Here is a 17,050-nt window from a genome sequence, read left to right on the forward strand (position 1 = left end):
CTAGCGAAGCACTGACCGCGGACCTGGCATTGGTATTTAGTGACAGAAATCAATCTCAAAATAGTACTCCTAATGTTTTACAGAAAATAAAGGGCCATACATTAAGCTGTCTGAAAACACATTAGCAGGGTCTTCACAACAAGGCTTTGTGGAGCACCGTACAAAACACAGTCAACCAAGCATGGATCTCTTTACCACATTCATCCAAGAAAATGGCCAAACTTCATGCCAGGTTCCCAGAATCAGATCCACTAGCGAATGTCTTTTTGATAATCCTGGTCAGCAGGTTTGCTGTATGCCTTCATTCTGATTGTCTAAATACCTCACACAATTGTGAAAGCAAAGACAGCAGTGATACTCAAAGTAGCCTCTTGACTAAGACAGTGGTAGTATATGGACTAGTTGCAAATTTCAATATTGCCACAAAAGAAATGCACCATCTCCAGAGAACACACTACAAGAAGACACACCAGTCTGGAAAGAAAGAAGTGCATGAGAGGGAAAACTAGGAAACAGGCCTTTTCCTGCTGCGTACCCTGCCACTGGAACAGGGTAACAATGCAGATCAGACTGGCCCATCCATCATACTTCTTGAAGGACCTCTAGCTGATATTATTTTAAGAACCATTCTCTGATCACTGATTGCTCCATTGCGCCCTTCTTCTGCTCCTCCAGAGCTCCTTCCATATCCTGTTCCTATTACTCATTTCAGCACCCTCTGCTACTCTTCACCCAGTCTGCAACCCCACATTTGAGTGCCATAAGTACAGCTATCCCAGCAGGGTTCACGCTTTATAAATTCCATACATAGATACATGCATAGATATATACATACACACATAAATACATACATGAAGCTGTCATACAGACTAGCTCTACAGATAGAAATTGGAGGCAGTTTCTTCCTCCCAAACCTTTGCTCTACTTAGCAAGTTAACATATTGGCCACTGTGGTCCAGCAGTATGGACAGCTAAATCTACCACCAGTTTGTATGAACATTATTAAAAATGTTGAGCCTCTAATCACAAGAACATCTTGACACTTCAAAGGGAAGCGATTCTGAATATGGCGATTAAAGAAACTGGTGGATGTGTGTACAAGCCAGGAAGTATTACCAAATGCCTTTTTTTCATTTTGAAGCAACATTACATACGAGTTTATCTATTGGTTACAACTACAGGAATGTCTCTCACCTCCTTCCTTTTTGGGATTCCCTTGATTAAAGATAAAGAGCTTCTGAGTTTGGAAGTACTTCCAGAAGAATTAGCGTCACACTCATTGACTGTTACCGTCACTCGGCCTGCAGATTTATTGCTGCTGGATTGTGAGTGGTGGTAGAGGGGTATTGATACCCATTTTGGAGTACTTAGGGACACTTGATGATTTAGCATGAGAAGTAATTTTGCCAAAAACAGACAATATTTGGACGTAAAGTGAAGGGTTTACCACCAGCAAGATGCTGGTGGTAAATCATCTACCTCACCTCTGAAGACAGAATTCAGCAGTACAGTAAAATTGACGGTAATTCTGCTACTTCCAAAAAAGTGTCTCATACAGAATTACCTCTAAAAATGTACATCTACAGCAAACATGTAATGAAGCCCACACCATTTAATATACAGTTTGGGCACCTTACATTCGCTAAGAACTAAACATTGTTCTATCAATACTCATAAGCACCCCACAATCGCACCCTACAACAACATAGATTTGCATCAGTCATGGAAAGTAGTTAAATACAAAATACAAGCATTTTTTTCTTACACACATTTTCTAGTATATAACAAAGAAAATGTGAGGGGATCTCAGATTTCTATGTAAAAGATTTCTCCCTCTTTTGTTTTCTTGTCTATATTAAGCCTTGCACATTTTAGATGCACTTTAGATGCAGAGTCCCAACATTTTATTTGGCCAGAAAGAAAGATGTGATAAAATCTGAATAGTTATTGGCAATTGATGGTCACAGTAATGCAGGTCTTCCTGCTTTCAAAGTGTTCATTGCATGATGGATTGCTTCTCATATAATTTATTGCTATTAGAAAGCAGATACACTTCTTTCGTGTAGAGCCAGAGAACATTCTACTAGCGGGAGAGTGGCCACAACCAGTCCTTCTAAGGGTATTCCATTTGCAGACATTTGTAAAGCAGCTACTTGGAGAGTTGCTCTCTCCTGTATGGTGCACTACTGTCTATATTATGTCTGTAGGATAGACTTTCAGGTAGAGCAAGCTTGCCTCCATTGCTTCTTTAACTAAATTCAGAACCCACCTGATTACCTCTTTCAGATTATTGTGTGTACAGTCTGCCATGTCAGCATTCTGGAATTGCCAGGATATGTTGGTTGCTGGCCAGATCTGTCATACCTGCCAAATATTTCCAGGTTTTAGCTTGCTATTAATTTTCTAATGTTTATGATTACCATTGACAATTTCATCTGGGAGAACACAAAGTGACCTTCTTGTAATCCTTCTCGATTATGAGTATCATTATCATAATAATATCCCCTCATTAAATCACAACAATAAGGATTTGGAAGCTACCTGACCCTACAAAGCAAATGTGGGGATCTCGCAGTGCTTTGATTTTCTCAAATGGACAGTGGTCTACTATTTGTATTCAGTACATTAATTGAATATGCTTCTCTTCTTTTTTACTTCAGTTTATACAAATTGGACAACAGTGTTAATATCCAGATTAAATATTCTCCCTTTGGTATTTCCGATGTAATAAACACTCACTGTTTTATATGTTATTAACTATGTTTTAAAGAAGGATTTCCACCTTTGAAATATGTTCTAGGATCCAGCTCATAGGCAGAAATATTTTAATATAAGTGTCACCAAGCCGAGTACTCAAGAGCCAAATGCACTCCAACATTTCAGGATAGCTCCACAAAATGTATTTGAAAAAATGTAATCTAAATGCATAGTCCGGGCTATCCCAAAAGTCCTGGTGTGGTTTGGGCTCCTCAGGACCATACTTGGAGTCCTTTCATGAAGATACCCATGCTGGAGAGCTATAAGTACATGCAACTCATGTTTACACACTGCCCATCTTAGCTTTACCTTAGACTATCAAGCCCTAATTATGTATCCCTTGTGGATTGATAGACTCCTGCTTCGTTCATTGAGAACCCATTACAAAAACCTACTCTACGATAGAATGCCAAATATCTAAAAGGGAAATGGGAGGGATTGCACAATGCCTGGCAGTCGAGAAACAATGTTTTCTTTTGTAAACTGGTCTCCGATAGTGTTCTTATGGGGACTCCAAAAGCTAGATAGCATAGGTGGAGACAGATGGATGGCACATTGTTGTACTCTTTATGCCGCAGACCCCCCTTTAACCCACTCATTGGCCATTGAAGGCAGTTCCTGTATGTATACATTATGTATCAGGCTGCAGGACATAGAGGAAGTAGTTTTAACCTCATCCAAAAATGGTAAGGCGGCCGGCCCAGACCTAATACCATTGGATCTTTATAAGGACGAGCCTAGTATATGGGCGGCTATATTACTCCAAGTCTTTAGGGCAGTGATATACACAGGTAGGATCCCAGATTCATGGTGTAGGGCAGTCATTATCACAGTATAAAAGAAGGGAGGTAGGAACAGCTCTGCCAATTTTAGACCTATATCCCTCTTGGATGGAGCTGGGAAACTGTTTGAAAAATAATCCTGAAACATATCCAGATATGGGTGGTCCATAAATGGATAATAAGCGTCCACCAGGCAGGGTTCCAAAAGGGACAGGCAGCCAAAAATACACGGTTTTACTAAAAAGGTGTGTGTGCGTCCTATTCCTGGACCTTAGGACAGCATTTGACTCTATGTCAAGTGAACAGCTATGGAATGTCCGGTGAGAGCGGAAAGTACCAGAGCATCTGCTAGGTATCATATCAGCTTTATACTCCAAAACTATGTCCTGTGTACGTTATAATCTGGGCCGCGAACAAACTACATACTTTGAGGTGGCTGTGGGAGTTAGGCAAGGCTGTGCTCTGGCCCCCCTCTTTTTCAATCTATATATACAAGGAATTGTAGACGAGTTAGTGAGGGGGGGCAGGACTGGCCAAAGCTGGCTACCGCATTACTCTACACGGATGACGCGGTGCTAATAGCCACTTCACCGCAGGGCCTAATGGAATCTCTAGCAATCTTCTTAAGGAAGTCTAGGGAGCTGGGTCTTGGCCGTATATACAAATAAGGCCAAGACAAAATCAATGGTTATCAAACCAAAAGGCGGGAAGAGGGTTGCCCTCCAAATTACGATTGACAACCAGGTAATAGAACAAGTCGAAGGTTTTGACTATTTGGGGGTGAGAATTCAGGCTAGCCCTGGATGGGCCCACCAGCTAGCCAGGGCAGGAGACACACTGAACAAATATAGTGGAGCAATCTTGGCTTTCTTTGATCATTATGGGAGTGGTGCATTTTCACTGACATTAGAGCTATATCAGAGGCAGGCGGTCTCAGTCGCACTTAATGGTTAAGAGCTATGGGGGTACGAGAATGTAAAGGCCCTTCTAGTAAGAGAAAATAACTTTTTCTTTTTAATTATTTCATCTACCGCCAAGTGCTCCATCTGCACTGGTGCAATTGGAATGTGGCACAATCCCTCTGAGCCTATCCATTATTTATCAGCCTGTCCCCCTCTGGGTCAGATTGTGAACGAGAACAGCACTTGAACCGTGTAGGGAGGTACAGCTAATATTATGTCACTGGAAGGTGCACGTGGATTAAAATGGCTTACCCATATAAAAAACATTTTATTCTACCCGAAAATGGTTGAGTTTGGAATGAGCCAGGCAGGCTCTTTAATTTGAGCTGGAACAAATGAAGCCCTTAATAAAACAGAGAGCTAGGGAAATGCTAATTCTTGAGGCCTCAGTGTTAATGTTGGGGCCCGCCTATTTAGCTCAGTGACACACATATGGCTGCAAATCCTATCTGATCAGATCAGGCCTGCCACTGTAAAATCACTAAATTTGAGGGTAAGATTAGGTATGCTACCTATCAGTGCTTTTACTACCAAATGGAATGGCCTTGGTTTTGCCCTCGAGGAGTCAATTTCACATTTTATGTTATTTTTTAAGCCATTCCAACGGCTGAGGTCTGTATACCTCAGGCCCATCCTGCTGGAGGCAGGGATCATGTTATGGGCCTCTGCTGTGGAATTCATGGTTCAGTCAATTACCCCTCCAATTGTGGGGGCTGAGACCTGTTTTTTGCACAGAGCACGGATCCTGAGGAGAAAAATAGTAGCACTTCAGCTGGGCAACAGGTTGCAAGTATAGCTCTCCTGCTGCTCCAGTAATCCCTTTGGACAGTCATGTATCTGTTTTGATATTATATGTATTACCTGTGCTATTGATCTTGTGTATTTGAGATAACTGATTGTGTGATTTTAATGTATTTTCATTTATGTAATGTGACCTGATGACTTAATGTCGAATAAAGTTTGTTTTAAATAATAATAGTATTCTACTTTTTGACCACATAGTGGTCATGCCAATTGAGTTCAGCAACTCTGGTCTAAAAAACACTGCTATACTGCTCTTCATCCATCCTGAAGTATTTTCAACTAACCTAAAGGTACCCTGCAAGTTGACCTTCTACACACCGTTTTGGATTTCATCATGCTCCATCTACAAACACACACACCCACCTCAACCCTACAACCTTTAACCACACTAAAACATCCCTCGAATAATGGACTCAAAGGCATGTTGCTGAATGCCCACTAACCTCTCCAGACTCAGAAACCTTATAAATAATGATTACCTTTCCTTCCTGTCTCTAACCAAAACCTGTCTCACAAATGTCAGCAGGACTTTAATCATCTAAATGTCCTACTCCTGCTTTAATATGTTCCTCCAATACCAGCCTACAGACTAGCACAGTGCTCTTACTTTTATCAAAAAGGTCATACTCCCCATCATCAACATTTCAATTCTGATTCTCTCCAAAAAGGTCTGCTAAGTCAATGATACCTCACCAGTGCTTTCACATTCCATGTCCACATTATGCACCATACTCCTAGTTTGCACTCCCCCTGTAAGGATATATGTGTAGACACCATTGTTCTACTTCAAATAGTTTTTTCTCTGCCTCTCCAGTATTTGGGTTGAAAAAATCAAACTTTTACTGGCCAGGCAAAAGATTCCAAATGATTAGGGGAAGGTGGCCAACAAGCTTTGAAATACTGCTGGGTGTATCCCCCATGAGAGAAGGGGAAGGGGGGAAAGCAGGCACACTCAGGTGTTTCCCTGCAGTGCCGAAGCCAGAACCAGTGAATGGGTTTTTGGCAAAATGGTCTGTAGGAAAAACATATAGATCCTTATTGTGTACTCTAGTGCCTAGCCAGTATCCTAATTTGATGGCTTCCCTGTGCCTTTCTCTCAATGCCCACCTTGTGCCACCAAATACTTGACCCCCTCTCCTTCATTTATATTTTGCAGGGCTTGGAAGAAAGTATCTATTCCTTGACTGTAATGCATCCATGAATCCTTACCTTGTTTCCATTCGGTCTGCTTTCAATAGCCTCCTAACGGCTGCCCCGGGCATGGTCCAAACCACCAAGAAACTTCAAACTCACTAGTAAGAATTCTCTGGTCACTTAGTCCTAACCTGACACCCTGCCACACAGAACTCAGAATTGTGGCCAGAAGCTCACCTGCTGTCATTCTTACAACCACTCTACAAATCCCTAGTGTTTCACACACTTAAAAGTTACACACACATTGGAAATGGAAAAATTCTAGGAAAGCATAACTTTCCATCAGAATAAACAATACCCCAAAATATCCAAAGAAATATTCACCTTTGTATGCAAACTCACCACATCAGCAAATAACATTCTACCTTCTATATGAGCTAAGTCACCACCATTTGTTAAACATTTCCCTCACCATGCATGATCACCCTCCCCCCCTTCATGAACCACTTATATTTCCCCATCTGCCTTTCATCTCCAGAATCCCAACTCCTTTCTCTTATCACTGAACCACAATGCCTCAATCTGCTAGAACCTTGCAGCATGTCAGGCTCCGCACTAGACCCCTATTTGCTTTGAAGTTTGAAGAAAGTGCTCTCAACATCAGTTTCAGGAAGTGTAATACTTTAAACTTTTCTCTTCTATGGAAATTCTCTTCACCGACTATTGCTGCACTTCTGGTAGAACACCCTTCTTTTCATCTCTCACTCCCTCAAACCTTTAGCCCAATCCACAATGTTAAATTCTTGCACGTAATCCTAAATGGAGCTGACATCAACTCCAATCCTATTTTGAAGCCCTCCTCAATGCAGCAATATACATTTCTGTCCCAATGGTGCAATTGAATTGATCATTACCTCAGTCGTGGAAGACATACTCGTACGTCCCGTCCCCTTTCCTCCATCCTTGCAGGCATCCCCCATCATGGGGATGGTACCGTAAACTTTGGCAGTGAAAAATTGAGCTTCCCCTTTAAATTTAGTAGAACGTGCAGGGCGTGGCCTCGAGCGTGGGAACGCCCACCGAGGCTCCATGCTCTGGTGCCTCACTTCAGTCCCTTTTTCCACACAGATGGTGTCGGAACTGGCAGCCAGTGCAGAACTTTCTGCTTGCTCCCCTTCTCAGTTTTCCAATCTTGTTTGACCTCCCTTTAGTGCCTCGCTTCCCCCAACACATGTCGGAGCAGGAGGAATCACGAGATGTGCTTCATGCGACCACTCATTACCGGCCTTGAACCCCCATGCACTCTGCTTGAGTGCCTGGGGCCTGACCACCGCTGGGACGCATGCTTGGCGCAGGGCATTGAAGAATCAGTTGTTGCGTTGGAGGGAGATCTTCCACTCTTCCCCTCCGGTGCACCTCTCATCAAGACAGGGTGGGCCCTCTGTTCAGCACGGCTCCTCAGCACGGCAACTCCTTCCCTGGGGTTCCCGCAGTGAAGTGTTCCTCTGATTGAGGTTCTGGCAGGCCCGAGGCCTCTAAGGCTACCGGCTGCCAAGCCAAGGGGCTCTACCGGACTCTCAAGTGCCACCTCCAAGAGTCCGTCCTCAGTTTTATCCAGTACAACTACTGGTGCAGGTGCGGAAGGCAAGTTGCCTACCAGAGCTCGCTCCGAGGTCGTGAGTCAGGGAGTTTCGACTACCGGCCAGCCGGCTGAGGGCTCAATGCCTACCAGAGTTTTCTCTGAGTTTGACGTGTCCGCTTCGGGTGCAAGACTCAACCTGTATCCTCCCGTGTCTGAGCCCTCTAGTGGCTCAAGGTCTTTGCGCCCTCCCACCTAAGGCATGGTGCAAGGTGATAAAATGGCAGACAGGCACATAGCAGAGCCTGCTAGGCTGGCGGCCATTTTGGATTCAACACAGGGCCGCCTGTTTTCTCACCCATTGATTGGGCCTTGCAAGACGGTCCAGTCCCCTGCATTCGGGAAGCAGCAGCGGGTCCTACAGTACAGGGTTCTGATCCCTGCAAGGGTACATTTGCCCATCGCATACCTACCGCTATATGCCTCAAGCTCCTCAAATGCTTCAACCAGGATCAGAGGCCCAGCGCCTTGGAAGGTTGGGCTCCTAGGGATCCGGGGACTAGGGAGGACCGCTTCTTTGAGCGCTTCCTCTTTCTTCTGCTTTCCCCTCAGATGATGGGGCTCCTGAAGGACATTGTGAAGAAGGTCACCTCCCAGGTGGCGCCTTCCTGACCACCCCTCTGGGTTCTCTGGCAGTTCCTCCAACTCTGCCGGTACCAGTGTCGGTCCCTCTCCTGCTCCAGGCCCTACCGCTGGTTCAGACCCCTACTCCTCCTTCTCATTATCCACCAACTGCCTCCCCCTCATCAGCCATTGGACTGGTCTTCGGCTCTGGACCTAGGGGAGACATTGCAAGCACCTGTGTCCCAGGGCCCAGACTCACCTCGGTCTGTAAAAAAAGGGAGGGTGACGATGACAATGATGACGAGGACGGACAGAACAATAAACCCTCAGCATCCATCAAAGCCTTTCATGACCGCTTTCAAGGCCTGGCAGTTTCAGGGATCCCTCTGCTTGAGGAAGCCTCCCAGGAGTCGGGTGTGCTAGCAGAGGGTTTGGGCAGACGCACCACGATCCGGTCTGGCATTCCGCTTCAGAAGAATGTCCTGCATGTGGTGGGAAGCCTAGAGCTAACGCCCAGATGAAGAAGAAGCTGGGCAGAAGGTTCAGGATGACGGATGGTGAGCCAATCCTCCTGGCCTGCCACTCCTCTGTGGTGGCGGCAGTCTCACTGTACTTTAAATCTTCACCTTCATAATCTTTCTCCTCGGGAGCCACCTCCAGTTGTTTCTCCAAAGAAGACAAGGTCCTTGAGTGCTTGGGTAAGGACTGTTATGCCATATCGGGTCTGCATTTGCAGCAGGCCAATGCTGATGCCCTTTTAGCAGCAGCTAACCAGAAGCTGTGGTGGGAGCTGGAGGAGATTATTCCCGACTTCCGTCTAGAGAGCCTCCTTTAAGGCTGTTGCACTGGACCTCATGGAGTTTTCTGTCTCCCACACCGACACGGCCAGCAGGGGGCTATGCCTCAGTGTAGAGATGAGAAGGATAGCGTGCCACTACATTTTCATCTGACGTGCAGGAGCTGATGCTGGATCTGCCCTTCAAGGGCATGTACCTCTTCCATTCGTCAACAGATGTCAAACTGATGAAGAAGAAACATCCAATCAAACAGCCAAATCCTTGACCATCCTGACCAAGCCAGGACAGAAGTCCCTTCCGCAATCTCAGGGCAGGACCGAGTTCAAACCCAGCGCTTTCACCGGCTTCAAGAGGTTTCCAGACTGAGGTACTCTGAGGCCTTATAGGTCGCCCAACGACAACAGGAGGAAGCATGGATCTTTCTGCTCCCCCTCCTCTGCACCCGCTTATGATGCCAAAAATCAGTGATGTCAAGGTCAGGGAATACATCTCCCCAGTAGGGGGCCGACTGGCTCTTTTTCAGGATGGCTGGGAGTGTCTTTTCAAGAACCTGTGGATCCTATCCATAGTTTCCATGGGTTTCAGCCTTTCTCTTCCTTTTCCTCTACCATCCTCTCCTCCTCTTTGTCCGATTGTGCGTCTTTTACGGGAGATCCTTTCGCTCTTGGAGATGCAGGCACTGAAACTGCTCTCCTGAATACCCGAGAAGACCTACTCTCCAATCTGGACTCTAACACTTGTTCTGTTCTGATCCTCCCCGATCTTTCCCTTGACACAATCAACCACTCCATCTTCATAAACCGTCTCTGTGACACCCTAGGCATCACTGACAGGGCACCGGCATGGCTTACCTCTTTCCTCTCTAACAGACCCTCCAAAGTTCAAATGGTTCCTTTCTCTCCCCCACCTCACTCTTTAGCTGTGGCATCCCTCAGGGATTTATCCTATCGCCATGGCTCTTTAACATCTACCTGGCCCCTCTGGCCCACCTTGATCTACTCCTACTCCCCTCATTTCCAGTGTTACGCAGACGACACACAGCTCTCTTTCTGTTTTCCTTCCCCTATCTCTTCCCCCTCCTTTTCCTTCCTTATACCTGACTGACTGACTGTTATTCAGGCATGGTGGTCTGCCAATAACCTCTGCCTCAATGCCGACAAGACAGAGATCCTTCTCATTGGGACGCCTGCTCCAGGTTTCTCCCTCACTCTGCGGGCAGACTCCTTGGGTTCCCCTCCCCTCACCCACTTGTGATGGCGAAAAACCTTGGGATCATCTTTGACTCCTCACTCTTCTTCTCTCCACACATCACAGACCTTGCCAAGAAGTCCAATTTTCAACTTCATCTCCTCAGGGGCATTCTACCTTTCCTTACCTTCCCCCAGAAGCTCAATGTCTCCAGAGCCCTGGTTCTCTCTAGGCTTCACTACTGTAATAGCCTCTTCCTCAACCTTCCTCTTTCTTCCCTTTGCCCCCTCCAACTAATCCAGAATAGGAATGCAAGACTTGTCCTTGGCCTCAAGCCCAGGGACCACATCTCTCCAGCCCTAAAATCTCTCCACTGGCTCATGGTGACTGCAAGGATCAAATTCATAACCCTTTGCATCATCCACAAGGCTGTCTGGGGCCTGGGACCTCTCTACATCCAGCTTTCTCTTCCGAAATACCTCTCAGTCAGACTCTTTCTTCTGGCTACAACTCTCTGCAGGTCAAACGTTTTTCAAAGCAGAGAGTGGGAGACAGATTCCTCTCCTCGGCTGGCACCTCCCTCTGGAACAGACCCCCTCCCAGACTTGATCCGTATCTTCTTAAGTTTCAGGATACTTCCTATGACCTTCATTTTCTCCTCTTCCTTCCCTTTCCCCTTTCCATGCTAACTCCTCCACCAGCCGCTGCAACTGGGGCCTGGTCCCTTCAGAGTCTCACAGGGACCAGACCACCCCACCACTAGTCCCTCCCAGCATTCTTTGCCAGTACTTGACTGCGTGCTCCCTTTCCTCGACTTTTTCCCCACGCCCGCCCTTTCCCCTGGCACTTACCGCCTTGGCCTGACCAGCACTTGCCCACCCCCACCCATGGGGGCACCCCGTCCTGCACTTCTCCCACTATACCCAACCCCTTTGCACTTATCACCTTTGTAGGATTTTCACTAGGCCAATATAACTGTTTCCTTGTTCTTTGTTGTATTATTATGATTCCCATGCACTCCCCTTGTCTTGTGGCACCTGAAAACACCTGTGTATAGGTTTCATACAAATGTCCAATAAATAAATAAATGAACCAGTTCCTCAGTCAGACAGGAGCTCCGGCATCTACTCCAGGATTTATGCGGTACCTTAGAACAACCAGGCTGGCCTGAGGGTAGTCCTGGACCTGTCATTTCTCAATCTGTCTTTAGCACTCGAGTGCTTCAAGATGATTACTCCCGTGCACATCACGGAGGCTCTCTGTTTGCAGGGGACTGGGTGTTTTCCCTAGACCTCATGGATGCGTACATGCATGTCCCCATCTACCAGCCGCATTTGATGTTTCTGCTGTTCACGATTATGTCATATCATTTTCAGTACAGGGTGCTGCCTTTCAGCCTGACCTCGGCCCCTTGTGTCTTCACCAAGTTGGTGAATGAAGTGGAAGGTCTCCTCTGCCTGGAGGGCCATCACCTATAGCTGTATCTGGATGATTGGCTAGTGATGGCAGGTCACCCAAAGGGGTACTACACTCCTGCCAGAGACTGTCAGACACTCTCTATGATTGGGGTTCTCCCTCAACCAGACAAAGTGTCAACTGTACCCCTCCCAGGATCTGGTCTTCCTTAGATTTCATTGGAACACGCCTGTTCAGCTGGTGTTACCCACACCCGAGAGGCTTCTCTCTCTTCGCAAGGCAATAGGGCACTTTTTGGCTTCCATCACCTCCTGGGTCTATAGGCCTCCTACGTGCTCACTGTGCAGCATGCTCGCTACAAGATGTGGAGTATCTAGCTCCACCTGGAGGCCAATTGGGATCTGGAGTCGGGGTCTTAGTCAGACAGGAGTCCAGTACCTCCGCTCCTCCTGCCCGATCTTCAATGGTGGTTGATGGACGACAATGTTTTCATGGGCGCCCCCTTGACCTGGCTGGAGCCTACCCTGGTGGTGAAGACGGACTCCTCTCTTTTGGGATGGGGGGCCACTCTGGAGGGCCACGCGATTCATGGTGCATGGTCCAGAGTGGAGGCCCTCTTGCATATCATTCTGCTTGAGCTCAGGGCAGTGGGCCTGGCCCTCAAGGCTTTCCTGCCCCACCTCAGGGGCAGGTCCGTTCTTGTTAGGACGGACAACTCGACCACAGTGTTTTACCTGGACAAGCAGGTTGGCACCCGTTCCCCCCTCCTCTGCATGGAGGCAGTTTCAATCTGGGAATGGGTGCTGGAGGAGGGGATTTGGGTATCGGTGGTCGACCTCCAGGGGACAGCAATACAGAAGCAGACCAGCTGAGCTGCTTGGGGTTCAACACCTACGAGTGGAAGTTGCGCACCAACTTTTTGTTGCACCTGTTCCAACATTGGGGGTTTGCGCACCTGGACTTGTTTGCTTTGCCCCAGAATGCCAAGTGCCCCCAGTTTGCCTCCTGGGCAGGCTGGGGTCGGGGGTGCTTTGGAGACACCTTCCAGATATGATGGCATGGATGCCGATGTTATGCATTCCTTCTGCCACCTATGCTCCAGCAGACATTCTGCAAGTTCAGGGCATTGTTGGACTGCAGCCTCATCCTGATTGCCCCCTACTTGCCCTCAGGAGCCTGGTTTTTGGATATGCTTCAGTTGTGTTCTCAGGGGCCCATCCACCTTCCGATCCCCAGCAGTGTCTTCTTGATGCAGCAGGGTGGGGCAGTGGAACATCCAGACCCGGTCAAGTTGGCTCTGGAGGCCTGGTTCCTGAGCAACTAAGGCTACAGCATGCTCAGTTTTCGGATTAAAACTGGGACATCATTCAACAGGCAAGGAGGCCTTCTACTCAGACCCAGTATAAGAGCAAATGGGCTAGGTTCTGCATTGGGCTCGGGACAAGGGTCTGGATCTGGTCACCTGTTCTCTGGACGATGTATTGGCTTTTTCGGCACACCTGGCCAGGTCTGGGGTTCAGGTGGATACTTGCCGCACTTATTTGGCAGCCATTGGAGCTTACAAGAACTCCCCTGAGCATGTGTTTTTGGGTAGCTAACCCAGTGGTTAAGGCCCACCTCAAGGGATTGTCTAGGCTTTTCCCTCTGGTGAATAGACTGCATCCAATCTGGGACTTCAATGTGTTTTTGCAGTCTTGCAGCATAAACCCTTCGAGCCGATGGCCTCCGTGGACAACTAGCTGGTAATACTGAAAGTGGTTCTGCTTGTAGCTCTCACCTCTGCCCACAGGGTCAGCGAGCTGCAAGCTTTGTCCTCTATCAAGCCCTTCACAAAGTTGCACAACGACAAGGTCATCTTGCGCACTCACCCAAACTTCTTGCCTAAGGTGGTCACTCCATTTCATTTGAACCAGGAGATCTGTCTGCCAGTGTTCTTAACGAACCCACAGTCAGAGGCAGAGAGGGCCATGCATTCATTGGACCTCAAGAGGGTTAAGTTTTATCTCTCTCAAACAAAATCCTTCAGGTTGTCAGAGGCCCCGTTTGTCACTTTTGAGGCCTCCTCCCCCGGCTTTCGGGCGTCCATCACTCATTGGATGGTGCAGGCCATTTCAGAGTCATATTCCACCATGGGCAAGCAGGTCCCCCTGGAGATTGATGCCCATGCGGTTCGGGCTAAGGCCACGGCGGTGGGGTTTCAGAGGGATGCTTCCTGGGATGTCATCAGCAGGGAAGCTTCGTGGGCCACCTTGTCTGCGTTCTGCAAGCACTATTCCTTGGCCACCAGCTCCAGGCGCGATGCAGAGTTTGGTCAGGCAGTTCTGAAGAACCTGTTTGCTTCATCCTAAGATATGATGCAGATTGACACGGCTCCACCCTACCTACTTATTTGTGGATCACCCGCAAAGATGGAGAAAAGGGGACAGGACATATGAGTAATTAAAGTTACTCACTGTAGTAACTAGTGTACTCATAGTCCATAGTCACCATGTGCTGCAATGTGTGTTTCCTGGTCTTTCCTGGAACGGCTCACTCGTGCGTAGTCTGTTCACAGTGGCACTTGCTAGAGGCGGTGCTTTTTCAGTCATAATCTCCCAACACAGCATAGTGTGTTTCTGTGTTACCGTGGAGCGTTGGAGCCGGAGCTGAGCCCCCCTCTCGCGTTACTACCTTGCCCTTGGTGGCTGGGATTGCTGACAAATGCTGTTTTCTGGGAGTCCTTCCCTTCCGGGTCCGCTTGCCCTGTGCCTATTACCTTAGGAAGTTAATGCACTGTCACCCCGCGCGTGGGAGCTAACCATCTACTGCAGTAAGAATTTTACCTACAGTACTCTATGGCTCAGTATTAATGTCATTGACGGTATGTGTGCCTGCTGTGGATGTGGCCAGACTCAACGCTATCTTTGTGTTTGAGAGATTTGTCAGAGTTCCTGGTTAACTCTCAAACCGGTGTGCTCCTAAATCCCCTTGTTAGGTGTCACATTATTTTAGTGTTGTAGCTTGGCATTCCCGCCATGTGTCAGCTGGTCCTTAGCGACCTAAACCCTACTGAAAATGAATCCCAAGCCATTAAGGAGTCTGGGCCTGCGTAGCAACACTATCTACAAGGGGAAGCAAGTCTGGATACCCCTGCAAATGAGGAAAATACAAAAGGAAGCCCCAAAAAAGGGAAGAAGGATGTGGGGATTGCAGGGGCTAATGGGTCTAATTCCCAGCCTTGGATCTAGGGCTTCTTTGGTGGAACTGGGAGCTGGACTACTAATTTTTTAAAGCTCACCGCCCCCACTACCATCACATTATCTGACTTTGTATGGATTTGGGGCCTTCACATATCTGAGGGGTCGGCCCCTGAGGCAGACCCAGACTCGGAATTGTCGTGCTCTGTTCATTCTTTGGACAACAACGGATCTTTGTTGACCCTTTGCAAGACCATATATCGGAATTCCCTGGGCCTGCAAATACCAGTGCGGGATGCCACTCAGTTTTCAAACTTGTCTGCCAGTCCCAATTTGGACGCATTGATACATCCCCTAGTTGCGGTAGTAGGCTATGGCGGCTCGCTCCAGGAACCTACGCACTTGCCTGACCCAGAGAACATTAAAGGGATCAACACTCCCTCCAACTTGTTGACTGAGCTGCTGGCTAAGATTGAAGCCCTGTTTGCTCTCTGTTCCGTAGTATCCACTGACCATCGGGCCCTGCACACCATGATGGCTAAACTGTTGCAACTTAGCAAGGTGTCTTTGCCTACCTCACCACCTCCTTTGACGACACCTACCATTGCCCACAAACTTGCAAATATTGCCAACTTCCTGTCTGGGCGCCGGAAAGGGTACAGGATACTTAGGTGGAGGGTTCCTGGCAGGGAAGTTTTGGCTGAAGCGGGAGACTTGGTTGTGATCTCTGACGAGTCGGACGTGACTTGGAGGTCCCTAGACTCAGTCAACATCGCAGCGGGAACTGAAGAGGATGCTTTAGAGGCCCCCTGTGTCGAATTAACTATGATGGAAGCCACTATGCCACCCTGTAAACCGGACCCATCACGTAGGGAGTGCTGGGGGAACAACCTTGAAAGGTCCAACCTACCTACTCGCCCTCCCACTGGGGTATGGCTGTTGCTCCCTTTGAGCAACCCCATCAGAGTGGAAAAGACTCCCACTGTGATCTCTAGGGTCCTGGGTGATGGATCCAAGCGTACTGTGTCTCTCCTTGGCCCCATGGACAGGTGGGCTCGACCCAGGCCAGCCACCCCTTTGCCACCCAACCCTATGAGATTTAGGATATCACAGGGTAAAGGGACTGGTGGTTATTGCAATGGGCCCCAAGAACTAAGGTCAAATCTAGAACAGCAGCATTACAGGAATCTCTGGGAGGAGAATTGGTGGGGAGTGGGGGTGTACTCTAACTGGGTGACAACAGTAAAATCCTCTGACCCTGTTGCTGCCCCCTGCCCCCTCAGGTTGGTATATCCCATCGAGCCCCCCCTGTTCTTCTTAACACCACTCCTGAGCTTGGCCCTTATTGCATGACCACAGTCACTAGGGTGGAGGGCCAGTTATGGTTTATGGCTAGGCACCTCTGTAAGGCTGGATGAGATCCATACCTCTGATATTAGCACATTCCCAAATAGATCCTCCCTTTTGCGGCTTTGGGCCATGGTCCCCTGGTCAGCAATCACCTCCGAGAACATATTGCAAATTGAGCTCCCAAAATGGGGTAGTCCCACTAATTGGGCTTGGATTCGTTTTGCCTCTTATGAAGCGGTATCATTAGTGTGTGCAAACATCAATGTTTTGTTTAATTTGGGTCTGAAACAAATAGTCTGCCACAAATTGTCAGCTCCTAGCCGACCATAGGGTTCAGTCAAACCGGTACACTAGAGAACAGATCATGTTAGTACGGGTGGGACACGGCGGAGTAGTCTCTCCCTGGGTCAAGTGTGAAGGACTGGAAAATGCTGATCCTAAATCTATACGTTCCCCCAAATCCCAAATCACTGGATGAGCT

The 17,050-nt window shown here is 47.8% G+C and overlaps 1 protein-coding gene across 1 annotated transcript in view; it reads left to right on the plus strand.

Annotated features, from left to right (window-relative positions):
* The window catches only part of LOC138498338 (fibrocystin-L-like), an 848,238-nt gene that overhangs the window by 588,043 nt on the left and 243,145 nt on the right, over nt 1–17,050 (plus strand). Inside the window, exon 27 of the mRNA XM_069622136.1 lies at nt 15,722–15,875. Coding sequence (XP_069478237.1) covers nt 15,722–15,875 — 154 coding nt within the window. The remainder of the gene's footprint in view (nt 1–15,721; nt 15,876–17,050) is intronic.

Source organism: Ambystoma mexicanum, chromosome 5q (assembly GCF_040938575.1).
Source record: "Ambystoma mexicanum isolate Mex_15411 chromosome 5q, UKY_AmexF1_1, whole genome shotgun sequence".
Classification (NCBI taxonomy): Eukaryota; Metazoa; Chordata; class Amphibia; order Caudata; family Ambystomatidae; genus Ambystoma; species Ambystoma mexicanum.